The sequence below is a fragment of the Coregonus clupeaformis genome, chromosome 24 (assembly GCF_020615455.1).
Source record: "Coregonus clupeaformis isolate EN_2021a chromosome 24, ASM2061545v1, whole genome shotgun sequence".
Classification (NCBI taxonomy): Eukaryota; Metazoa; Chordata; class Actinopteri; order Salmoniformes; family Salmonidae; genus Coregonus; species Coregonus clupeaformis.
Window position 1 is genome coordinate 48113902 of NC_059215.1, and position 27100 is coordinate 48141001.

The 27100-nt window shown below is 42.3% G+C and overlaps 1 protein-coding gene and 1 long non-coding RNA gene across 2 annotated transcripts; both read left to right on the plus strand.

Moving 5' to 3' along the window:
- Positions 1 to 174: 174 nt before the first annotated feature.
- On the plus strand, positions 175 to 1485 carry LOC121537734. Its single transcript, XR_005995124.2, has 2 exons — positions 175 to 1084; positions 1178 to 1485. It is a non-coding gene; the product is annotated as an uncharacterized LOC121537734 (long non-coding RNA).
- Positions 1486 to 5677: 4192 nt separating this feature from the next.
- Positions 5678 to 25901, plus strand: LOC121537731 (solute carrier family 25 member 33). Its single transcript, XM_041845338.2, has 7 exons — positions 5678 to 5857; positions 9646 to 9828; positions 17196 to 17273; positions 20112 to 20212; positions 21250 to 21316; positions 24074 to 24354; positions 24661 to 25901. Exons 1-7 carry the CDS (start codon positions 5814 to 5816, stop codon positions 24861 to 24863), a joined length of 957 nt encoding a protein of 318 aa, XP_041701272.1. The 5' UTR covers positions 5678 to 5813; the 3' UTR covers positions 24864 to 25901.
- The last annotated feature ends 1199 nt before the right edge of the window (positions 25902 to 27100 follow it).

The window sequence follows — 27100 nt, forward strand, 5'->3', positions numbered from 1 at the left end:
AATTATTTTCCAAACACCAACACTATCTGACCACAAGGTGTTGCCATTTCTCATGTCTTTATAATTCCCCCTCTTGTTGATGGTCTATCATAACAACAACAACAATAATATATGCCATTTAGCACTCTTTTATCCAAAGTGACTTAGTCATGCGTGCATACATTTTACGTATGGGTGGACCCGGGAATCGAACCCATTACCCTGTCGTTACATGCACCATGCTCTACCAACGGCTACAGAGGACCACCATGAAATGGTACTCCTTTTATATAATTGTTGAGAGATTTTCTTAAAGGTTTTATGAAGTTAGTTGCTGTTCACCGTCCTCACTCTCATCAGTAGAAGACGGTTGACTTCTCCAGTGGGGGGGATTTAACCCAGTGTGTTTACACTGCAGTGCTGTCTGCTAGGCCCGGTAGGCTGGACAGACCAGCACTGACCTCTAATGTTGATGAGGAGGTGAGTGATCTCCGTTTCTCCTGGAAGAACCACCACCACAGTTTGTATCTCAAGGTGACCTTTAACCCCTACCCTTAAAATGGATAGTTCAACCAAATGACATATTTAGTTCCCAATCATTCTAGTGCAGTCCACGCTTTTGGTTAGTTTACCTAGTCTCCCCTTGTCCATAGAATGCTTATAGGGTAAGGAAACCAAGATTATGTTATTTAGTTTTTTCGATGAACAATCCCTTTAACTCTGCAATCCCTTTTAACTTTATTTCTGTAATATTTGAAGTGCCTAGTTGTTTTATGTACTGTTGGGGACATCGTAGATTTTAAAGACAGTTTTTATTGGAGAGCTTTTTATATAAACTGACGGATGACATCGCTGTGATCATTTGTAGCGTGCACCAGCAGCTGATGTTTTCTCAATGCCCACCAAGCCAATCACTGTACAGTGTCCATGATTTCTCTTCCTGCTTTGGACCCATACAGAATGTTTTGTAATGTGTTTAGAGGACTTGTTTGAGTAGAGGGATCGGGGATCCTGAAACGTGACTGGGGGGGGTGGGGTGTTATTGGATGGTATGGGGTCTTTTTTTAATTAGTTAGCTATTATTTGTTTTAGTTGGATATCATAGGTTCAAATGACACCCTATTCCCTACATAGTGCACTACTTTTGACAGGGGTCGATAGGGCTCTGGTCTAAAGTAGTGCACTATATAGGGAATAGGGTGTCATTTGGGACGTACAATAGTAATGTAAAGAAAAATTGGAGAAAAGCCAATCCACACGTGCTGCTGCAACGTGATGCCAAGAGGGTACAAATTATTGACAGCATATTGTCATATTATGAGACATTTTCTGTCTAGTATTTTTAAATGTCCAGATGTAGTCCGTTTGGCATTGTGCTGAGCCTTGACTGTGCTGCGCTGATAGTAATTTTTTTTTAAATGTCTATCTCGCTTGCAACTACTCATTTGGTTAGTATTCCTTGATGAAATGGTTTGTAACTATAATAAAAGTTTATTTCAAATTATATATTCTGTGTTGTGCTGTCAAGTTACTTTGTTCTGTATGATTTCATTGGCGCTCGAACTATAAATAAATAAATAAATAAAACTATCAACAAGGGTAGCCGAAGCAAGTGGGAATCGAAATGGTTCTGAATTGTGTGAAGACGGTGGCAAGAAAAAGTATGTGAACCCTTTGGAATTACCTGGATTTCTGGATAAATTGGTCATCAAATGTGATCTGATCGCCATCTAAGTCACAACAATAGACGTACACACAGTGTGCTTCAACTAATAACACACAGATTATTGTAATTTTTCTTGTCTATATTGAATACATCATTTAAACATTCACAGTGTAGGTTGGAAGAAGTATGTGAACCTCTAGGCTAATGACTTCTCCAAAAACGAATTGGAGTCAGCTAACATGGAGTCCAATCAATGAGACGAGATTGGAGATGTTGGTTTGAGCTGTCCTGCCCCGCAAAAATTATTTAGGCAGAAATCCAGGTAATTCTGAAGGGTTCACAACCTTTTTCTCGACACTGTATTTCAACCTTACTAATCTGTCGGTTGCAATGATCATGGGTTTGATTCCCACTGGGGCCACCCGTATGAAAAATATGCACGCACTTTGGATAAAGGTGTCTGATTAGTAGGAAAAGGGAGCTCCACCGGCATCTTCCTTATCTAACCGTCAGGGGAAACCAAAGGGCACATACTGGCCTTACAGCACCAGCTACCTTAATGACCGTTTAGTTGAATCGCAAAAGTCAAAAGGATCTCTTATAAAACATTCAACCCCAAGTGAAATGTTTGCTGTAGTGGCTTAGCTGTGTGTGTGTGTGATCAGAACAAAGACCTCTGATCAAAACAGTTTTTTTTTTACTCTGATAATTCTGCAGTGTTGCCTCCTGCAACAAAAACCAAACAGTGAACGTCTACTACTTCTATATAAAAGTCAACAAACCAGTTGTATTTTTGCTCAGAGTAAAATAAAAAAATAAAAACTGGTTCACTGATCAGTCAGCAGATTTCCACTGACCAGATTTCCAGGTGGTTGAATGACTTCTCTGTCTGTACTCCATAGGATATTAACCTTGATACCATGTACAGTAGAGTAGTACTTTATGAAATTGTTTCATCACTCCGCATCAATAAATCGCAAGGACAAAACATGTAACCATGACAAACACTTTTTTTTTTAAACAGACACACATGAAAGCACCTGCACCTTAGTAGCCATTTAAGATGTGATTCTGATGTTCTACCGGGGTGATTCTGATGTTCTACCGGGGTTATTCTGATGTTCTACCAGGGTGATTCTGATGTTCTACCAGGCCTGCTGACTACATGTCCTTTCAGTTCTTGGAGTGCCTTGGGTGGTAAGTTCAATGATTGTGCTGAAGGGTAGGGGGTACGGGACTTGGATTGGGCACATGCCATATGATTTCCCTGAAGTGGTCACCAGGTGTAGTGACCAGGTGTAGTCACCAGGTGTAGTCACCAGGTGTAGTGACCAGGTGTAGTGACCAGGTGTAGTGACCAGGTGTAGTCACCAGGTGTAGTGACCAGGTGTAGTGACCAGGTGTAGTGACCAGGTGTAGTGACCAGGTGTAGTGACCAGGTGTAGTCACCAGGTGTAGTGACCAGGTGTAGTGACCAGGTGTAGTGACCAGGTGTAGTGACCAGGTGTAGTGACCAGGTGTAGTGACCAGGTGTAGTGACCAGGTGTAGTGACCAGGTGTAGTCATACTGCTCTATGGATATAAAGCTAGCCTTGTGTGTGTCCCACTAGTTGAATCACTCTGTATGCATCAAGACCTCCTCTTGCTAACCCCTCTGGGTCGTTCCATTTGATTTCAATCACTTTTTGACCTCATCCCTTTTGATTTGAATTAAACTTTCTATATATATATATATATATATATATATATATATATATATATATATATCTGCCCTTGGTAAAAGTGGTCAGAAAGTAACTGACCACTTCTACAAATATTTCGGAGAGGTGCTCACTCAAAGTTGACCCATTTTGCACATCCTTGTCTTCATCACTGGAAAATCTAATGGTTGAGTTTGATATCATTTCAACGTTTTCAAACAGGGTTGTCAAACTATTTGATCATTTCTTGATGATTATAAATTTGTATAAAAATGATGTCATTTTTTAAACCTTTAACATCAATTATCTAAAAACGCCATAAAATCTCCTTTATGTACTAATTTAGTACACTGGCTAAGTGAAAGTAACGTGTTATAAGGTATATAACCCTTTATAATTATTTCCACCTGTCCAGTTCTTTATTATCAGTAACCTGGACTAAAAGAAGGAGAAGGGCAGGATAGGACATCAGATGCACTCCCTTGAGTACATTGTTTAATTAGATACATGATTTATCTCTCCGTTGTCAGCTGTTCTGTCAATCTTCTTGCCATAAATAAATGAAAGAGGCTCCCGGTTGTGTTGTTGCCAGACCTCTCTACGTCATGGTCAACGCCCCCGACCAGCCCCCATGACACAAATTACATTCTTCAGATTCTGCGCAGAATTTGATTACCGTTCTCCTAGCAGCAGGATATTATCCTGCCAGCACGATCGCGGATTTTGTTTTCAACATAAGAGTCCCCCTGCAAAGAAATGCTAAACTTTGGGAATATCGATTTTTTTGTTGTTGCTTTGCACTATAGTGCAGTACAATTGTTTTTCACAGCACTGAAACCACCTTTGAAAAAATAAATTGATAATTTGACATATTTTAATTGTAATAGTGTATTATTTATATCAACATTTCTTTTGAAAGTTTAATATAATAAATAATAATATAATATGCCATTTAGTAGACGCTTTTATCCAAAGCGACTTACAGTCATGCGTGCATACATTTTATTTTTGTGTATGGGTGGTCCCGGGGATCGAACCCACTACCTTGGCGTTACAAGTGCCATGCTCTACCAGCTGAGCTACAGAGGACCTGTTACGTTGAAAGCTATTGTGTAGGGTATATTTAAAGAAATACACTTTTAATGAAATACAAATGTGTTATTGGACATACTCAATAGAGTCTGCAAGACTTAAATGGGTCTCTTGTGCTGGGCAACGGGTTTAATACAGAGTGCTTGTGACTCCTTAAAGACTCTGCATGGTCATTTACTGTGATGCAGACGTCAGGGCTTTCATACTTCTTGCGCTTAGCGGAACAGAGCAGAGCTATTGTGAAGGAAGTTGTCAAGGAGGTAAGTTTGTGTTTATACAGGACGTACCGGCCCCCCCCACCTACCGTCAACCAATCATGTCAATGCAGAGCTATACAGAGCCCTTCGCATTGTTACAACATTTGAGAGGCGCACAGCGATGCAGAACGAAGCTGGTCTCCCGAGTGGCGCAGTCGTCTAAGGCACTGCATCGCAGTGCTAGCTGTGCCACTAGAGATCCTGGTTCGAATCCAGGCTCTGTCGTAGCCGGCCGCGACCGGGAGACCCATGGGGCGGCGCACAATTGGTCCAGGGTAGGGGAGGGTATGGCCGGCAGGGATGTAGCTCAGTTGGTAGAGCATGACGTTTGCAACGCCAGGGTTGTGGGTTTGATTCCCACGGGGGGCGAGTATGAAAAAAATTAAATAATGTATGCACTCACTAACTGTAAGTCGCTCTGGATAAGAGCGTCTGCTATATGACTAAAATGTAAAAATGAAGCTTGATTAGGCCTCTGCATGCTTCCGCAATTGCGTCATACCCTCCGTACGAAGCTTCCGACCACATTTTCAGATCAAGCATAAATTGGCTTTTACTCCACCCACTCTATTCACTGCAATGCAATACATGGTATATGGGATACTTATTGACTCCAGTCCCCCTCCAAAACGAACCATATTTGGTTTGTAGAGACCCTAGTGAGTATTTCCCAGCCCACTTTAGCTGAGCCAGGTAGGACAGTTCTCTCTACAGCCCAATACTCTCAACATACCAATGTCAACATTGTATTTTTTCATTATTGGTCTTTAAAAAATGTTTTCAAAACCCTTTTTTTAAAAAAAAAATTCAGAAATTACTTATTGCATTTTCTTGTTGGCACAATAAAAGTGGCCATTGATTAAAATTCAATATCATTTGAATGAGTTATCCACATTGCAACGTTTTCAAATGCAGGCTATTATTTTGAAGGTTTTGTCGTTACCATACGATACTGACGTCATCGTTTGTGCTGCTGGCAGAATACTAGTCAGAGTTTGGAAAGCTTCAGAGAAAGCCGGGTGGACAGCTGATGAGGAAGATAAACCACATTTTCGCATCTGATTTATAAAGATTACATTTACGAGAAGACAAAGAAGATTATGGTTATATTTTTAAAAAATGGCACAGAATAATAATACGCTATTACATCTCTTCGCAGGGGGGTAAGTGTTCCTTTCCGACCTTTCTATCTAACTAGTGTTAGCATAGCTGAATATTTTAAAAGGAATCTAGTCGGCTTCTGCTTTTTTCGTGGTAAATTATGTTAGCTATTGCGTTAGATTGATGGGTACTCGGCAACTTGCTTTGTCGTTTTTTAGAATATTTGTGCTCCATCTTGACCAAGCTAATCATATTCTCGCCAAACCGAAATGTCACTACCTAGCTAGCTAGCTAATTGCTCTCGTTCCCAAGGAGTGAGAAGGCCTCGCTCGCTACATGAGGTTGCTAGCTAGTTCTAATGGTGGACTGTGTTATTCGGCAATTTTGCTAGCGATTCCAGAACAGTATTTTAACTGGCTAACAAGTGTTTATTGTATCATTCGTCTAGTTATGCAATGTCAGGTGGCCAACTATTGTTCTTCTCACTGCTAGCTAGCTAGACTAATCAACCGGATATTAATTTCTGAAGCGTCGCTAGTTTAGCTATACAACTAACAGTTAGCTAACTTTTTATAGAGGAAATGTGGGAAACCTAGCCATTTGTAATGCTCTCTATTTCTACAAAGGTCATAACACTTGAGATATGAACTCGAATACAACAACTAATGTTGTGAATGTTTTTTAATTTGATGTGGCATTAGCTAACTGGCAAATGTCGGAGTCTATTCTGACCTTAGAATATGTCCTCCTCGCGTTACATAATCGTTCCCAGTCAGTCAGTCATCCATGTGACCATGTGAAGTGCTGCAGCTAGCAAGCGGTCTCGTCTTAGTTACAGCAGCTTAGAATAGAGCAATCTATTATATTTATAGATAGCTATATACTATTATATTCTAAGATGTATAAAAGATGATCAAAAGCTACCTAAAATGTATTTTGAGCTAATATGTAGCTTGCAATTCATGAGAAATTCTATCCGGCTTGAACTTGGAAGTTTATCAAGGTTCTTTGGAAGCTAGTAGGACCATTGTCACTCAAGGTCACCCCATTGACAGCTCTTGACATTTGGGAAAGCACTATTCAATACCTAGAACTGCTATTCCATTTAATTGGGGGATATATTATCCTATATTCCCCACAGAGGAAAATAAATGCAAGTCATATAGTTATCTCTATATAGGCCCTATATTTATTAGAACAGCCAATGTTAAGTACTATAGTGGTGAGGATTATGGTGAGAACGCTTCCTTTATCAAATCAGGACATAAAAAATATTTAGTAGCTACAGTAGAATAGAGCAAACATCATAAGTGACAAGCTCACACGGACTAGTTTCCTCTGATATCATTGTCAAGGCAATACTACATTTTTTTGATTGACATCCAAGAATCTAATCTAGCCTGCCTTTCTAAGCTGCACACTGACTGCAGACGAGACATTGAGAACGGTATTTACATAGGCTAACGTGACATGCAATGGTCTCTTCTTCACTTGTAAATGAATGCCCTATTAATGGTCGTTTTCTGGTTTCACATTTGAACTGATTCAAATGTTAACTTTGGGTGTCTGGAGGACTTCCATGATATGGCTTGTTCCCATGCTGTGTTTAGTATACGTGCCACTGCCACACGTAGGGTTACGCAACTGTCTCATCCACAGTATGTTTTTCCCATTGCCTCCCATACCGCTAGGAGATGCTTATGATAAACCGAGTGAATGGATAGCTATGTGTTTGGAATTGGAAGCCGTTGCTTTCAACACAATATGCCCTTTAGACGTTCAGTACAGCCAGTCAGTCAGTTACAGGTTCAGAACAGGATACACACACTAGAGCAAGGGGTGTCAAACTATAGAGATGCTATTAAATTACTGGAGGGGCTACAGTGCATTTGGAAAGTATTCAGACCCCTTGACTTTTTCCACATTTTATTACGTTACAGCCTTATTCTAAAAATGATTACATTATTTCCCCCCCCCCCCCATCAATCTACACACAATATCCCATAATGACAAAGCGAAAACAGGTTTAGACATTTTTGCGAATTTATAATAAAAAATAAAAAAAACTCATACCTTATTTACATATGTATTCAGACCCTTTGCAATGAGGGAGAGGTTTGTAGTCCTGGCACCACACTGCCAGGTCTCTCACCTCCTCCCTATAGGCTGTCTCATCGTTGTCGGTGATCAGGCCTACCACCGTTGTGTCGTCAGCAAACTTAATGATGGTGTTGGAGTCGTGTTTGGCCACGCAGTTGTGGGTTATGTGTATGCTTGTCATCGGCAAGGACTAGGGAGTTTTTAAAGATAAAAATAAACGGAATAGAGCTAAGCATAGGCAAAATCTTAGAGGAAAACCTGGTTGTCGGCTTTCCAACAAATACTGGGAGACGAATTCACCTTTCAGCAGGACAATAACCTAAAACACAAGGCCATATATACACTGGAGTTGCTTACCAACACAACATAATTTAGAATGTTCCTGAGTGGCCTAGTTACAGTTTTGACTTAAATTGACTTGAAAATGGCTGTCTAGCAATGATCAACAACCAACTTGACAGAGCTTGAAGAATACAAATAAATCCAGGTGTGCAAAGCTCGTAGACTTACCCAAACAGACTCTCAGCTGTAATCGCTGCCAAAGGTGATTCTAGCATGTATTGACTCGGGTGTGAATACTTATGCAAAGTAGATTTTCAATACATTTGCAAAAATGTCTCAACATGTTTTCACTTTGTCATTATGTGTTTAACACAACAAAATGTGGAAAAAGTCAAGGGTTATGGATACTTTCTGAAGGCACTGTATGTTTAAAATATTATGATGTAACTCAATAATAAATAATTTTTTTAAAAAAAGGACTAAAACCAAATCTTGACTGTGTCCAGCTCGCTAATAATCACCAAAACAAAAGCAACTGTTTTCACATTAAGACGGCAAGGAAATAACCCATTTTCAGTGCGGCCCTCCGGACCTCGTTGAAGACCGAATGCGGTCCCCCGGGGGGCAAAATGATTTCGACACCCCTGCAACTAGAGGTTACGCTAAACTAATCTGATTCCGTATGTCACACCTAAACTTGTCTTGGATGGACGGGGATTGTAGACAGGTTAATATCTTCCGTGACGCAAGACTATTTCTCACTTGTTTGAGGTCATAAATCAAATGAAGTGCATGGTTTGGACATTTAGAAACGGCTATGTAGGGTTAGGCTGTGAGACCCTGTCCCCTTATTCTGTTCCATCTGTAGCTTCAGTCAAATGACAGCATCTGGGTTCAATGACCTTTCGTACCGGATGTGTATAGAGTACATTTGAGAGCCTGTTCATGACACTGTCTCTTTTAGTAATGCCATAAAAGCACTGTGTAGCTGCTACTGCATAACTACTGTTCTGTATCTTGATGGTGAAATATACATTCCTTGAGAGAGGGAGAAATAAACAATTTCTGGGGAAATGTGACCCTACTGAATCTCACTGATAACACTGAAACAGACAGCAGGACTCCTTTACTTCACCCGGTATAATCATACGACACCACAAATTGCACAAATATAAATAGACGTTAGTTTTTGTATTTTATAGTCTACCATTGGCCTGTCAAAAGGCTGGTTCACTTGCATAGGGCAACAGCTAAGGTTCTCCACCTCTGGAGGTCTATGGTCATCTTTTCCACCGTTATCGGAGCTCAGTCTCTATTGTCGTCCGCCATGTTAATTGATTAATTGTTTTCCTATTCTCTGTGCAGATGTAGTAAACCTGACTAAAACGGCCTGAGATTAGAATGTATTATTACCGTGTTATTACCGTGTTATATAAATGTTACCGTATGTTAATCTTCCTCTCTACAGATGTAGTGGTACGGTGGGAGCCATCGTGACCTGTCCTCTGGAGGTGCTGAAGACCAGGTTGCAGTCGTCAGGCCTCGCGCTCCGGCCTGTGTTCCAGGTCCAACTGGGCACGCTCAATGGTACTGGGGTCATCAGACCAGGCTCAGGCACCGTTACACCACCTGGCCTGCTGCAGGTCTTACGGTAAGGGGTTGTCCCTCTTCTTCTTATTAGCGTGGGGCTAGTCTACTATGGGTCTTACGGTAAGGGGTTGTCCCTCTTCTTCTTATTAGCGTGGAGCTAGTCTACTATGAGTCTTACGGTAAGGGGTTGTCCCTCTTCTTCTTCTTATTAGCGTGGAGCTAGTCTACTATGGGTCTTACGGTAAGGGGTTGTCCCTCTTCTTCTTATTAGCGTGGAGCTAGTCTACTATGGGTCTTACGGTAAGGGGTTGTCCCTCTTCTTCTTATTAGCGTGGAGCTAGTCTACTATGGGTCTTACGGTAAGGGGTTGTCCCTCTTCTTCTTATTAGCGTGGAGCTAGTCTACTATGGGTCTTACGGTAAGGGGTTGTCCTTCTTCTTCTTATTAGCGTGGGGATAGTCTACTAGGGGTCTTACGGTAAGGGGTTGTCCCTCTTCTTATTATTAGCATGGGGCTAGTCTACTATGGGTCTTACGGTAAGGGGTTGTCCCTCTTCTTCTTCTTATTAGCGTGGGACTAGTCTACTATGGGTCTTACGGTAAGGGGTTGTCCCTCTTCTTCTTCTTATTAGCGTGGAGCTAGTCTACTATGGGTCTTACGGTAAGGGGTTGTCCCTCTTCTTCTTATTAGCGTGGGGCTAGTCTACTATGGGTCTTACGGTAAGGGGTTGTCCCTCTTCTTATTATTAGCATGGGGATAGTCTACTATGGGTCTTACGGTAAGGGGTTGTCCCTCTTCTTATTATTAGCATGGGGCTAGTCTACTATGGGTCTTACGGTAAGGGGTTGTCCCTCTTCTTATTACCGGTATTAGCATGGGGATAGTCTACTATGGGTCTTACGGTAAGGGGTTGTCCCTCTTCTTATTATTAGCATGGGGCTAGTCTACTATGGGTCTTACGGTAAGGGGTTGTCCTTCTCCTTATTATCGTGGGGCTAGTCTACTAAGGGTCTTACGGTAAGGGCTCTTATAAGTGTGGGGCTACCACAGGTCTTGTGGTAATGGCTTCACCATGTTGTGTACAGGGCTGTGAAAAAGTATTTGCCCCCTTTCTGATTTTCTCTATTTTTGCAATTCTTGATACTGAATGTTATCAGATCTTCAACCAAAACCTAATATTAGATCAAGGGAACCTGAGTTTACAAATAACAAAAAAAAGGTACATATTTTATTTCCACTCTATTTGTATTTATTATCGATCCCCATTCGTTCCTGCCAAGGCAGCAGCTACTCTTCCTGGGGTTTATTATCGATCCCCACTAGTTCCTGCCAAGGCAGCAGCTACTCTTCCTGGGGCCAGCAAAATGAAGGCAGTTATACAATTTTAAAAACATTACAATGCATTCACAACACACTGTGTGCCCTCAGGCCCCTACTCTACTACCACATATCTACAAGACAAAATCCATGTGTACGTGTGTGTATAGTGCGTATGTTATTGTGTGAGTGTATGCATGTGTCTGTGCCTATGTTTGTGTTGCTTCACAGTCCCCGCTGTTCCATAAGGTGTATTTTTATCTGGTTTTTTAAATCTGATTTTACTGCTTGCATCAGTTAACTGATGTGGAATAGAGTTCCATGTAGTCATGACTATACACTGAGGGGAAAAAAGTATTTGATCCCCTGCTGATTTTGTACGTTTGTCCACTGACAAAGAAATGATCAGTCTATAATTTTAATGGTGGGTTTATTTGAACAGTGAGAGACAGAATAACAACAACAAAAATCCAGAAAAAAACGCATGTCAAAAATGTTATAAATTGATTTGCATTTTAATGAGGGAAATAAGTATTTGACCCCCTCTCAAAGATTTCTGGCTCCCAGGTGTCTTTTTATACAGGTAACGAGCTGAGATTAGGAGCACACTCTTAAAGGGAGTGCTCCTAATCTCAGTTTGTTACCTGTATAAAAGACACCTGTCCACAGAAGCAATCAATCAATCAGATTCCAAACTCTCCACCATGGCCAAGACCAAAGAGCTCTCCAAGGATGTCAGGGAGAAGATTGTAGACCTACACAAGGCTGGAATGGGCTACAAGACCATCGCCAAGCAGCTTGGTGAGAAGGTGACAACAGTTGGTGCGATTATTCGCAAATGGAAGAAACACAAAAGAACTGTCAATCTCCCTCGGCCTGGGGCTCCATGCAAGATCTCACCTCGTGGAGTTGCAATGATCATGAGAACGGTGAGGAATCAGCCCAGAACTACACGGGATGATCTTGTCAATGATCTCAAGGCAGCTGGGACCATAGTCACCAAGAAAACAATTGGTAACACACTACGCCGTGAAGGACTGAAATCCTGCAGCGCTCGCAAGGTCCCCCTGCTCAAGAAAGCACATATACAGGGCCGTCTGAAGTTTGCCAATGAACATCTGAATGATTCAGGGGAGAACTGGGTGAAAGTGTTGTGGTCAGATGAGACCAAAATCGAGCTCTTTGGCATCAACTCAACTCGCCATGTTTGGAGGAGGAGGAATGCTGCCTATGACCCCAAGAACAAAGGAGTGGCTCAAGAAGAAGCACATTAAGGTCCTGGAGTGGCCTAGCCAGTCTCCAGACCTTAATCCCATAGAAAATCTGTGGAGGGAGCTGAAGGTCGAGTTGCCAAACGTCAGCCTCAACCTTAATGACTTGGAGAAGATCTGCAAAGAGGAGTGGAACAAAATCCCTCCTGAGGTGTGTGCAAACCTGGTGGCCAACTACAAGAAACGTCTGACCTCTGTGATTGCCAACAAGGGTTTTGCCACCAAGTACTAAGTCATGTTTTGCAGAGGGGTCAAATACTTATTTCCCTCATTAAAATGCAAATCAATTTATTACATTTTTGACATGCGTTTTTCTGGAGTTTTTAGTTGTTATTCTGTCTCTCACTGTTCAAATAAACCTACTATTAAAATTATAGACTGATCATGTCTTTGTCAGTGGGCAAACGTACAAAATCAGCAGGGGATCAAATACTTTTTCCCCCTCACTGTATGTAGAACTGTGCGCCTCCCATAGTCTGTTCTGGACTTGGGGACTGTGAAGAGACTTCTGGTGGCATGTCCTGTGGGGTATGCATGGGTGTCTGAGCGGTGTGCTAGTCATTTAAACAGACAGCTCGGTGCTTTGAATGTGTCAATACTTCTCACAAATACAAGTAGTGCTGAAGTCAATCTCTCCTCCACTTTGAGGCAGGAGAGATTGACATACATATTATCAATGGCCAGCCTCCCATAGTCTGTTCTGGACTTGGGGACTGTGAAGAGACTTCTGGTGGCATGTCCTGTGGGGTATGCATGGGTGTCTGAGCGGTGTGCTAGTCATTTAAACAGACAGCTCGGTGCTTTGAATGTGTCAATACTTCTCACAAATACAAGTAGTGCTGAAGTCAATCTCTCCTCCACTTTGAGGCAGGAGAGATTGACATACATATTATCAGGCCAGCCGTGCTGCCCTGTTTTGAGCCAATTGCAATTTTCCTAAGTCCCTCTTTGTGGCACCTGACCACACGACTGAACCGTTGTCCAGGTGTGACAAAACTAGGGCCTGTAGGACCTGCCTTGTTGATAGTGCTGTTTAAGAAGGTAGAGCAGCGCTTTATTATGGACAGACTTCTCCCCATCTTAGCTACTGTTGTATCAATATGTTTTGACCATGACAGTTTACAATCCAGGGTTACTCCAAGCAGTTTAGTCACCTCAACTTGCTCAATTTCCACATTATTTATAACAAGATTCAGTTGAGGTTTAGTGTATGATTTGTCCCAAATACAATGCTTTTAGTTTTGGATATATTCAGGACTAACTTATTCCTTGCCACCCATTCCGAAACTAACTGCAACTCTTTGTTAAGTGTTGCAGTTATTTCAGTTGCTGTAGTAGCTGACATGTATAGTGTTGAGTCATCCGCATACATGGACACACTGGCTTTACTCAAAGCCATTGGCATGTCGTTAGTAAAGATCGAAAAAAGTAAGGGGCCTAGACAGCTGCCCTGGGGAATTCCTGATTCTACCTGGATTATGTTGGAGAGGCTTCCATTAAAGAACACCCTCTGTGTTCTGTTAGACAGGTAACTCTTTATCCACATTATAGCAGGGGGTGAAAAGCCATAACACATCAGTTTTTCCAGCAGCAGACTATGACCGATAATGTCAAAAGCTGCACTGAAGTCTAACAAAACAGCCCCCACAATCTTTTTATCATCAATTTCTCTCAGCCAATCATCAGTCATTTGTGTAAGTGCTGTGCTTGTTGAATGTCCTTCCCTATAAGCATGCTGAATGTCTTTTGTCAATTTGTTTACTGTAAAATAGCATTGTATCTGGTCAAACACAAATTTTTCAAGAAGTTTACTAAGGGTTGGTAACAGGTTAATTGGTCGGCTATTTGAGCCAGTATAGTAAAGCATCAATTCACAGGGATTTAGCAGTTTTTAGTCTTTTTATTTTTATTTTTTTATTTTTTTGAGGGGTAGATCAGCTTAATATTGCAGATTGTAACTTCCATCAATGTAATTGTCTGCATCACTTCCAATCCCCCATGTTTTTTTTATATATATACTCCCCTTTATTACTTTTCAACCCCGCCATCCTTTCCCTACTTGGGGTAAATTAGTGAACAACAATGCCCAGGCCTCTACTTCCGGCCTATACAGTCATTTTCTTAATGGGTGCATGCTTATTAGTAACTGGGATAAGTAATTTCATAAATGTGTCAAGTGCAGTGTCTGGTTGCTCATCATTACACACCACGGACCAACAAATATTATTTAAATCAACAACATAGGAATCACTACAAAACGTATTGTATGACCTCTTATACACTATATTAGGCCCAGCCTTTGGAACTTTGGTTTTCCTAGATATGGCTACTATATTGTGATCACTACATCCGATGGATTTGGATACTGCTTTCAAACACATCTCTGCAGCATTAGTAAAGATATGATCAATACCTGTTGATGATTTCATTCCCGTACTGTTTGTAACTACCCTGGAAGGTTGACTTTTAACCTGAACCAGGTTGCAGGCACTGGTTACAGTTTGAAGCTTTTTCTTGAGTGGGCAGCTTGATGAAAGCTAGTCAGTATTTAAATCACCCAGAAAATATACCTCTCTGTTGATATCAAATACATTATCAAGTATTTCACACACATTATCCAGATACTGACTGTTAGCACTTGGTGGTCTATAGCAGCTTCCCACCAGAACGGGCTTTAGGTGAGGCAGGTGAACCTGTAACCATATTACTTAAACAGTATTTAACATGAGATCGTCTCTAATCTTTACAGGAATGTGGTTCTGAATATAAACAGCAATTGGTTGTGCCACCTTTAGCTGCAACGACTGTAACTAAATGCTTCCTGTAGTTGCTGATCAGTCTCTCACATTGCTGTGGAGGAATTTTTGAATACTCTTGAAATGAATGCTTCATTCCACACTTCTGACATGACATAATTGTGAAAGCAATGCAATGGAAAGCTTGTTACAGTACACCATTCTACGTATGTCAGATCAGTGATTACTTAAAAGACCATTCTCGTGATTCCTTGCTACCCAACCCGAGAGGTAGCAGTCAAATCCTAAGATTTTACATTTTAGTCATTTAGCAGACGCTCTTATCCAGAGCGACTTACAGTTAGTGAGTGCATACATTTTTTTTTCATACAGAACTGCTTTATCTCAGCGACAATTTTGTGGGTTTTCAAGCATGAACTGCTCATTTCAAGTCCTGTCACATCTCAATTGGGATTAGGTCTGGACTTTGACTAGGCCATTCCAAAACTTAAAATGTGTTGCTTTTTAACCATTTTCACGTAGACTTGATTGTGTGTTTAGGATCATTGTCTTGCTGCAGAATGTAGCCTTCGGGATCTGTGGTAGTGGTGTTGTGCCAGGCCACACGCAGGGCTGCCAGGCTAAGAATAGGCTAGAACATGTTTTGTCCTATGGGCCCTGGTCAGAAGTAGTGTACATTAGGGAATAGGGTGCAATTTGGGATGCTGCCCCTAGTTGTGTAAACGGGCCTGTGTCTCTATTCTGTCTAAAGAGGAGGCTCATCTGAGGCTAGCGTGTTCCTGGCTTTGACGTCTGATGCTACTAATTTTTTAAAGGCCATTCAATTAATCCTGTTTTTATATGCAAGTACTAGAGATTAAAGACAGAGTATCCTGTTCTAATCTAAGAGATGTTTGCCAGCTGTGGGGAGCGCCCGCACACGCACTGACACACAGTACAGCGAGGACACTTATGTAAGTGCTGATGCCACCTGTGGAAATGTCCCTCGCCTGAGGCCCAGGACCTGTTTTGGGCAGGGAAGGTTGCCTCAGACCACGTACAGTGTGAAAGCGATGGCGTGACTGTGCCTCTGCCAAATTGAACACGAGGAGGAAGCAGTGCTGAATGACGTCCCGAATGTGGTCTGTGGTTTCTCATGTTTCTCACCTCAAGGGTTTACTGCTGGGGGCCTTTGGCTGACTGACTGAACCAGTCCGGACTGGACTCGGCTGAATGGTTCAGAGGTGAATGGCTCAAATAATATTCTCAACCTTTTCATCCAGTGCAGTTTTATCATTTGACCTTTGAAACTGACCAAAAATGACGCTTGGAAGTGGGCCATTGTAATTATAAGTGACTCCACAATCTTCAAGCATCCATTTTGGTTAATTTCGCCAATAATCGTTGAATGAACCTAGTCTCCAAAATCCTTGTTTATCCAATGTTGTCTGTAGTGACAGGATAACTAGCTCTGTAAATCCATAACATGAGAACTTCTAAATCCTTTATTTCCTGAAGGGTGTTTCTTTTAAGGCCGAATTGAATTAAATGACGTCGTTACAGTGAGGGGAAAACAAAAGGTGCGAATAACAGTGTCCTTTAAATAAGGTTTACAGCAGAGAGCGGTACTTATGCTTTAGTCCTGTTGTGTCGACCCATCTGGGCTATACCTATTTTTCTGCTACTGGAATAAATGTAATTCTCTCCTTTGTGTGTGTGTGTGTGTGTGTGTGTGTGTGAGAGTGAGAAGTCAATCCCCCAGAAGAGACTGATTTCATAGTGCATTTCCAGTTTCAAAGGGTACTGGGTGAGAGTAGGATCTCGTCCAAAACAATCTCCAGTGGTGTGGGTGATATGGACAAAAATTAATATCGCGATAAATTAACTGAATTATCACTAATGATTAAATTGAACAATATACCCATCGCGGTAAATGCTGCATGGCCGCTGCAGACGTGGGAGTGACCGTACAGTGCCGTTAACCCTACCACTGTTGTCCCTACTACTGAATACACGTCCTAAATAGATGTTCTTGTCAAACATGAAAGTGTAATATTCAATTGACTGTTTTTTTTTTTGTTTGTTTTTTTCTCCATATTTTATAGGTCAATTTTAGAGAAAGAGGGACCAAGGTCGCTTTTCCGGGGACTGGGTCCCAATCTTGTTGGGGTGGCCCCTTCAAGGTAAGTCTACTATATGGCACACGGACTGCATTCGTTTTGGTGTAAGTCGTGTTTGTGTCCACACCCTTAACATCCTCCCTCCCACACACTCACCCTTTTATTATGTCATTACCAAGGACCAGCTTTTAGACTTTAAGATATTATTACTGCTGTGTTGTTGAATTAAGACAAATACGTCTCTAATTACATTTGTTTCGCCATGCATTGGTGCCCAAAAAAAGAAATGGGGCCCTTTGTCTTCTGTTCAGTAGTACACTGGAAATGGAGTGAAGAGAACAGAACAGTGGGGTGGACAGAACAGTGGAGTGGACAGAACAGTGGGGTGGACAGAACAGTGGGGTGGACAGAACAGTGGGGTGGACAGAACAGTGGGGTGGGGTGGACAGAACAGTGGGGTGGGGTGGACAGAACAGTGGGGTGGGGTGGACAGAACAGTGGGGTGGGGTGGACAGAACAGTGGGGTGGGGTGGACAGAACAGTGGGGTGGACAGAACAGAACAGTGGGGTGGTGGGGTGGACAGAACAGTGGGGTGAAGGAGAACAGAACAGAACAGTGGAGTGAAGGAGAACAGAACAGAACAGTGGAGTGAAGGAGAACAGAACAGAACAGTGGGGTGAAGGAGAACAGAACAGAACAGTGGGGTGGACAGAACAGTGGAGTGGACAGAACAGTGGGGTGAAGGAGAACAGAACAGAACAGTGGAGTGGACAGAACAGTGGAGTGGACAGAACAGTGGGGTGGACAGAACAGTGGGGTGGACAGAACAGTGGGGTGGACAGAACAGTGGGGTGGACAGAACAGAACAGTGGGGTGAAGGAGAACAGAACAGTGGGGTGAAGGAGAACAGAACAGTGGGGTGAAGGAGAACAGAACAGTGGGGTGAAGGAGAACAGAACAGTGGGGTGAAGGAGAACAGAACAGTGGGGTGAAGGAGAACAGAACAGTGGGGTGAACAGAACAGTGGGGTGAACATGATGAACGGTGGGGTGGACAGAACAGTGGAGTGAAGGTGAAGGGAACAGTGGGGTGAAGGGAACAGTGGAGTGAAGGTGAAGAGAACAGTGGGGTGAAGAGAACAGTGTAATGAAGGAGAACAGAAAGCAGAGTCCTGTTCAGTAGGCAGAACATGGTCATAAATGGGGAGGTTCTACAGTGCATTCGGAAAGTATTCAGACCCCTTCCATTTTTCCACATTTTGTTACGTTACAGCCTTATTCTAAAATGGATTAAATCGTTTTTTCCCTCAATCTACACACAATACCCCATAATGACAAAGCAAAAACAGGTTTTTAGAATATTTTTCTGCTACATTTTTAAAGACCTGTTTTTGCTTTGTCATTATGGGGTATTGTGTGTAGGTTGATGTAGGGGGAAAAAACGATTTAATCCATTTTAGAATAAGGCTGTAACGTAACAAAATGTGGAAAAATGGAAGGGGTCTGAATACTTTCCGAATGCACAATCTGAACGTGTCCAGTAAGGAATGCTTGTTTTAGTTTTTGCTACCATGTTCCCTAATGACTTCTGGTGGAAAAAGTGTGACTGGACATATTTTTTACTTTCACCGTTGGCACTTATTTTATGTAAGCATTAACAACAAATTGGCTAAATGTTTAATGGAGTCAATGTTTTCACTCTCGGATAGAGATATTCGAAAGCCATTCTGAAAGCACACACCACACTATCTATCAAGCCGTAACAGCCAGGCACAGAAAATACAGCTTCTGAAGGTAACCGGATGATCCCAGTGTAGACTTGGTTCCTGAGCCCTTCACAAAAGGCTCAATGGACCGTATATATAAATGGCAATTTTTCACTGCCATGATATACATACAGTACATAGTATACCGTCCTCCCTGTGGTGTCTGTCTCTGTCCCTCTCTCTCTCTGCATTATGTCATCGCCCAACTTCCAAACGCTGCCATTCAGATAAATGGACATTTCTACACCCCTTGGGTTTGTACAGTGACATAGTATACAGTCATCTCAGTAAGCAGGGGGGGATCACTCTGGGGAACCCCCCCACCCCATGTCAATAAGTGGTTGGCTGATCCTCCCTCTCCCCCATGATATCAGCCAGCTGATCCTTTCTCTCCCCCATGATATCAGCCAGCTGACCCTCCCTTTCTCATGTGATATCAGCCAGCTGACCCCCCCCACCCCCTCACGTGATATCAGCCAGCTGACCCCCCACCCCCTCACGTGATATCAGCCAGCTGACCCCCCCACCCCCTCACGTGATATCAGCCAGCTGACCCCCCCCACCCTCACGTGATATCAGCCAGCTGACCCCCCACCCTCACGTGATATCAGCCAGCTGACCTGACCCCCCCACCCCCCTCACGTGATATCAGCCAGCTGACCTGACCCCCCCACCCCCTCACGTGATATCAGCCAGCTGAACCCCACTCTCCCCCATGATATCAGCCAGCTTCCAAACGCTGCCAGGCATTCAGAATGAGAATAGCACTAGTCCAGACCCATCTCTCTCTCACCCCCCCCCTCCGGCCTGCCTCCGTGCTTATTCAACCCATTCTGCTGCTGCCTGTGATGGGATGGGCTGTTCCAGAAGCGGCGCGGACTGCTCTGGACAGGACACATGGCACACTTAGCTGGCTCTGTCAAAAGCTGCTGCTTCCCAGGCATCAGGCAGCACCTGGAAACGTGACGTTACATAAACGCACACGGCAGTTATAAAACACAGTGAAAGAGAGGCACACGCACTCACTAAGAAATATACTGGTAGGTACATTTGTTTATGCGTTGAAGGAGGAATCCGTCTGTACGATTTCTCACCCTTTTTTTTTTTTTTTTTTTTTGTCTTCTGTCTTTTGCAGAGCTATTTATTTTGCTGCCTACAAAAAGTCTAAGGAGACGTTCAATGGCATCTTCGTCCCTAACAGTGGAGTGGTGCACATGTCCTCCGCTGGCTTCGCAGGTGAGACCCAGTCTGAAGCAGACCACATAGAACCGTGGGAGCCTGCGTAGGGGACGTGGGAGCCTGCGTAGGGGACGTGGGAGCCTGCGTAGGGGACGTGGGAGCCTGCGTAGGGGGACGTGGGAGCCTGCGTAGGGGACGTGGGAGCCTGCGTAGGGGACGTGGGAGCCTGCGTAGGGGACGTGGGAGCCTGCGTAGGGGACGTGGGAGCCTGCGTAGGGGACGTGGGAGCCTGCGTAGGGGACGTGGGAGCCTGCGTAGGGGACGTGGGAGCACTCTACTCGTATTCTGTATGAAACGAAGCAATAGAGCCATGCAGGTTTTATACCTGCTGTATAAACAATACAGGTTTTATACCTGCTGTATAAACAATACAGGTTTTATAGCTGCTGTATAAACAATACAGGTTTTATACCTGATGTATAAACAATACAGGTTTTATACCTGCTGTATAAACAATACAGGTTTTATACCTGATGTATAAACAATACAGGTTTTATACCTGATGTATAAACAATACAGGTTTTATACCTGCTGTATAAACAATACAGGTTTTATACCTGCTGTATAAACAATACAGGTTTTATACCTGCTGTATAAACAATACAGGTTTTATACCTGCTGTATAAACAATACAGGTTTTATACCTGCTGTATAAACAATACAGGTTTTATACCTGCTGTATAAACAATACAGGTTTTATACCTGCTGTATAAACAATACAGGTTTTATACCTGCTGTATAAACAAGTAACGTTTTTGTTGCGCCGAAGTGTGATGAAAAAGTAGTGGAATTTTGTCAACCAAAATGTGTGTATGTAATACACGTGTATATTTATTATATAACGTGTTGTATAATGATTTAATTTCTGCTTTGTCAGGAATCCTGGGGGGGGATTTGACCTCCCTGACCTTCTTGTTATTTCCCTGAACTCCCAACCAGAGATATATATATATATATAAAATGAACTCTGTCCCTTTCTCTTGCTCCATCCAGTGATATGACATGAAGCTCTCTGTTTCTACTTCCTGTTTCAGCCTTTGTTACAAACTCCCTCATGAACCCCGTCTGGATGGTTAAGACCAGGATGCAGCTGGAGAGAAGGTAGGCACCTTTCTATTATTCTGTAGTTCTTACATTCTACTAATGGAAGCAGAACATTAAAGGGTAACTGTAGGTAGTGTAATTACTGTGCATTAGGAAAGTATTCAGACCCCTTCACTTGTTCCTCATTTTGTTTAGTTACAGCCTTATTCTAAAATAGATTTTTTTTTTTTATTATTACGATATCCTCAGCTATCTACACACAATACCCCATAATGACAAAGCGAAAACTGGTACAGTGGCCAGATGGAAGCCACTCCTCAGTAAAAGGCACATGACAGCCCGCTTGGAGTTTGCCAAAAGGCACCTAAAGTCTCTCGAACCATGAGAAACAAGATTCTCTGGTCTGATTAAAACAAAGTTAAACTCTTTGGCCTGATTGCCAAGCGTCACGTCTGGAGGAAACCTGGCACCATCCCTACGGTGAAGCATTGTGGTGGCAGCATCATGATGTGGGGATGTTTTTCAGCGGCAGGGATTGGGGGGACTAGTCAAGGATCGAGGGAAAGATGAAGTACAAAGAGATCCTTAATGAAAACCTGCTCCAGAGCGCTCAGGACCTCAGACTGGGGAGAAGGTTCACCTTCCAACAGGACAACGACCCTAAGCACACAGCCAAGACAACGCAGGAGTGGCTTCGGGACAAGTCTCTGAATGTCCTTGAACCCAATCGAGCATTTCTGGAAAGACCTGAAAATAGCTGTGCAGCGACGCTCCCCATCCAACCTGACAGAGCTTGAGAGGATCTGCAGAGAGGAATGGGAGAAACTCCCCAAATACAGGTGTGCCAAGCTTGTAGCGTCATACCCAAGAAGACTCAAGGCTGTAATCGCTGCCAAAGGTGCTTCAACAAAGTACTGAGTAACGGGTCTGAATACTTATGTAAACGTAATATTTCAGGTTATTTTTAAATAAATTAGCAAACATTTCTAAAAACCTGTTTTTGCTTTGTTATTATGGAGTATTGTGTGTAGATTGATGGGGGGGGGGAAACAATTTAATCCATTTTAGAATAAGGTTGTAACCTAACAAAATGTGGAAAAAGTTAAGGGGTCTGAATACTTTCCCAATGCACTGTATCACCAGTCACCACCATATGTAATGTGATCTTTGACGGGCCCCCATCTTGGTAGCTGTCCTGTCCTTGGGTTACGCAGTGTGCATGGTTTAACCTCTACGGGATCAGTGTCCCGTATTTGGGACGGTTGAGCTAACATGCGAGCATGACTGTTGTAAGTAACAGAAAACTTTCCAGGACATAGACATGTCTTCTATGGGCAGAAAGCTTACATTCTTGTTAATCTAACTGCACTGTCCAATGTTCAGTAGCTATTACACCCCGACCGGCCATCTAGACGTGTGAAAGTGTATAAGCTAATGATCCATCATGTATGACATTCCTGGGAGTGTGTAAACTTATATTTTGTATTACCATATCATTTTTGTATGTTCTCTATAGTTATGTACTTGAAAATGTATCAATTGACCAATTCGGCACATTTGGGCAGACTTGATACAAAATAGTCCAGTATTGCAACGCTTCACTAGATCATTCTGAAACTTTGCACACACACTGCTGCCATCTAGTGGACAACATCTCAATTGCGCCTAAACTGCAATATTATATTGTGGCCTTTCTCTTGCATTTCAATTAAGAAGAAAAAAAGGAAACATGTTTTTTTTTTACCTGATCTAATGTGTTATATTCTCCTACATTCATTTCACATTTCCACAAACTTCAAAGTGTTTCCTTTCAAATGGTATCAATAATATGCGGATCCTTGCTTCAGGTCCTGAGCTACAGGCAGTTAGATTTGGGTATGTCATTTTAGGCGGAAATTGGAGAGGGAAAAAATGGGTCCGATCCTTAAGAGGTTAACGTGTCCAGGCAGGTCCATAAATACCCCAGCTGCAGACGCATTAGGCTGCGCTGGAGGACGAGGCTATATTTACACAGAAGCAGCATCCCAAATGGCACCCTACTCCCTATATAGAGCACTACTTTTGACCAGATCCATGTTCAAAAGTAGTGCACTATGTAGGAAATAGGGTGGCATTTGGGATGCAGAGAGCAGTAGGACCGTGTGAGGTCACAGTTACAAGTCCTCTGTAGCTCAGCTGGTAGAGCACGGCGCTTGTAACGCCAAGGTAGTGGGTTCGATCCCCGGGACCACCCATACACAAAAATGTATGCACGCATGACTGTAAGTCGCTTTGGATAAAAGCGTCTGCTAAATGGCATATTATAAGTATGTCTGGTGACCCGTCTACCCTCCAGACTTGTTCATATAGGTAGTCGGTCACTCAAACTATAGCTAACTAGTGGAAAAAATGAATTTGTTAGACGAATATATTTCGAAAAAGTTTGTATCATGCTAAATGCACATTTCATAAAGGTAAAAAAAGTAACAGTGGACATTACAATACAGGATGTATTGGTCTCTTGAGTATTTGTATGCACACTTCCCCACACTAAACAACACTTGATCTGCTTGAGGTTGTGTTGTTGACTAGGTATTGTGCCCCTGACACCTCTGTTCTTGGTCGTCTGCATTAGGGCACACCTTAGCAGAATATAGCAAAACCACTCTTGTAGGAGAAGTTCAGATTGTAGGCTACCACCCATAAATGACGTTCCTGCAGGAAAATGTTTGTTTTTCGTATCTAATTTAACCTCTTCTCAATTTTCTGCCAAAACACTTTGTGACAACTGCTGATGTTGGGATTTAAATCAAATACTGACTGTCTTTTCTCCAGGGCGCGAGGTGAGAGGAAGACTAACGCGCTGCAGTGTGCCCGTTACGTTTACAAGACTGAGGGCGTGAGAGGTTTCTACCGGGGGCTGACGGCGTCCTACGCTGGCATCTCCGAGACCATGATCTGTTTCCTGATCTACGAGACGCTGAAGAAACGCCTGAACGAAGCGCGCTTCACGTCGCCAAACAGCGAGACAGAAAAAGGGGCGTCGGACTTCCTAGGCCTGATGATGGCAGCTGCTTTCGCTAAGGGCTGTGCTTCCTGCATAGCCTACCCACACGGTAAGCATGGGGATTAACTGGTATGAATAAAATGAATGTTTTGGTATTAACTTGTCATACCACAACTCAACTACAACAACACACATTGACATAAGAGGCAAAGCGCAACAGCTTTTAATTGACAATGGCCCAACCTACACACATGACTCAATACTAAGTTGAGTGAGCAGCCTTTTAGAAAAACTGGACTTCTAAAACTCCACACATTCCTTCCGTCTTTGGTGAAATACTATATAAACTGCGTTCAAAATCACGTTCTAATTGTAACGCATCTTTCTTCATTTCTCCCCTTCTTTCCTTCATCAGAGGTGATTCGGACAAGGCTGCGAGAAGAGGGAAGCAAATACCAGTACTTCTTCCAGACGGCACGGTTGGTTGCAGTGGAGGAGGGCTACGCTGCTTTTTACAGAGGACTCGTTCCACAGCTCATCAGACAGATCCCCAACACAGCCATCGTCCTCTCCACCTACGAGCTCATTGTCCACCTGATGGGAGACTCCTCGCAGTGACCGACAATGACAACCACATGGTAGCTAAGGAAAGACCCGTTTTGGTCGGCCCATCCAAGATGGAAGGGCAACACGACGTAGCTATAACCCAAGCCACGTTGGGCAAGAAAGAGACAATCGTGAAATTGCAGAAGAAAGTGAATTTCTGTTTTGTTGGAAAGACTTGATTTTTAGAGACTTGGTTTCTCTTGAGGGAATTTGAAGGCAGGTTTTACTGTTATCCAAAGACCTGAAACAGATTTTTTTTTTTAGGTGCATCCTAAATAGCAAACTATCTCCTATTTAGTGCACTACTTTCGACAGGGGTCCTTAGGGCTCTGGTTAAAAGTAGTGCACTAGATAGGATGCCGTTTCGGACTCAGATAATTTTGTTTTAATTGAAGCATGTTATTTAGAAGTTGTTCAGAAGAATTTACACTCAAGAATTGTGGTACTACTGACCGGACAACTCTAGCCTGAGTGCCAGATCTGTTTGTGTTGTATTGCCAACTACATTGCTGTCATTTTTAAAGTTGAGTTGGCAAGACAGCACAAACGTATCTGGGATTCAGGCTAGGACAACTCCATATCTGAGAAGAACTTCAGTTTTCGTTGTCATGACAAGATAAAGAGGTCATCTGAATAGAAGAGTACTGTTAAATTCAACTAAATTATTTTTATTGTTATTGTTATTATACTGTCTATTGTCTGACTGTTTCTCTGATGCTTATCGATGTTGAATGTCCAAAGATCCATCAAGGTCTTGGGCTACAGGTTATTTCATTTTACGCTAATGAAGGAAGAGAAGGTAAAGGCATAACTGTGAGCCAACGAAGCCACCACACTTCCATCATGATAGTTCCTGCTTTATTCATTCACTACCACATGGTGATTTTGAAGTGTGATTTTTAATTATCGCTGAGTAATGTATCATACAATTATTTTTCAAATACAGGTTCATTTGTATATTGTGTTAAATAACATAATCACCTTTTTACAATATAAGGACAACGTGAATGCTTATTTGACCAGTGGCTCAATAAAATTGGCTCAAGTGTTCGGTTCATTGTTTTGAATGATGTAAAACTACAGTAATCTGGCTGGAAAAGATGCACTGGACTATTGGTGTTTTAAGGATTTCACTTGGTGGTCGACAGTAAAAAGGTGCTGAAAATGTCAACTACAAATCAAACTACACTTACGTAAATGTTTTCACTTTTGATTGAACCAATATGCCAGATTGAGATTATTACAATACTGTACTTTGTCTACAGTATTTTGAAGGGTACATATTAGTGATTGACTATTAGCCTTTATCGATCCAATGCGGTTTCTGATTACCATAACATCCTCATAACATGTTGCATAAATTGTTTGGAGAGGACTGTGGACACCTAAAACTACTGCCAAATACTGTGGCTTTCAAACTCAGTCTTTCTTTCCCTACTAAAATAATTAAAGGTAAAAAATACTGTAAAGTACATTGTGTTTTTGGTATGCAATCCCACGGGTTTGTATCCTAAGTCTATTTTATTCATACAGTGTGTCAGTAATTATAACTATTCATACAGCGTGTCATTACACATAAAACAGTCTAAAGTGCTTACATAAACATTTTGAAAATGTTGAAACAAGAACGCATAAAATAATGATCGATGTATAATCAAACTTCAGTGTTTTACGGGTGGTTGAGTCAAAATACTTTAGTGCATTTGGAAAATATTCAGCCTTTTCCAAAAATAAATTACGTTACAGCCTTATTCTAAAATAGATTTAAAAAATGTTTTCCTCAATCTACACACAATACCCCATAATAACAAAGCAAAAACATTTTTGTTTTTGTTGGCACATTTATTAAAAATATAAAACTGAAATATCACATTTTACATAAGTATTCAGACCCTTTACTCAGTACTTTGTTGAAGCACCTTTGGCAGCAATTACAGCCTTGAGTCTTCTTGGGTATGATGCTACAAGCTTGGCACACCTGTATTTGGGGAGTTTCTCCCATTCCTCTCTGCAGATCCTCTCAAACTCTGTCAGGTTGGATGTGGAGCGTTGCTGCACAGCTATTTTCAGGTCTCTCCAGAGATGTTTGATCGGGTTCAAGTCCGGGCTCTGGCTGGGCCACTCAAGGACATTCGCCCCAGTCTGAGGTCTTGAGCGCTCTGGAGCAGGTTTTCATCAAGGATCTCTCTGTGCTTTGCTCCGTTCATCTTTGCCCCGATCCTGACTAGTCTCCCAGTCCCTGCCGCTGG

Excerpts from the sequence above, each read along its gene's own strand:
- LOC121537731 (XM_041845338.2), top strand. The coding sequence starts at position 5,814 with ATGGCACAGAATAATAATACGCTATTACATCTCTTCGCAGGGGG. Across the intron at positions 17,274-20,111 it reads GTTGGGGTGGCCCCTTCAAG|AGCTATTTATTTTGCTGCCT; the intron begins GTAAGTCTACTA and ends TGTCTTTTGCAG. Across the intron at positions 21,317-24,073 it reads AGGATGCAGCTGGAGAGAAG|GGCGCGAGGTGAGAGGAAGA; the intron begins GTAGGCACCTTT and ends TCTTTTCTCCAG.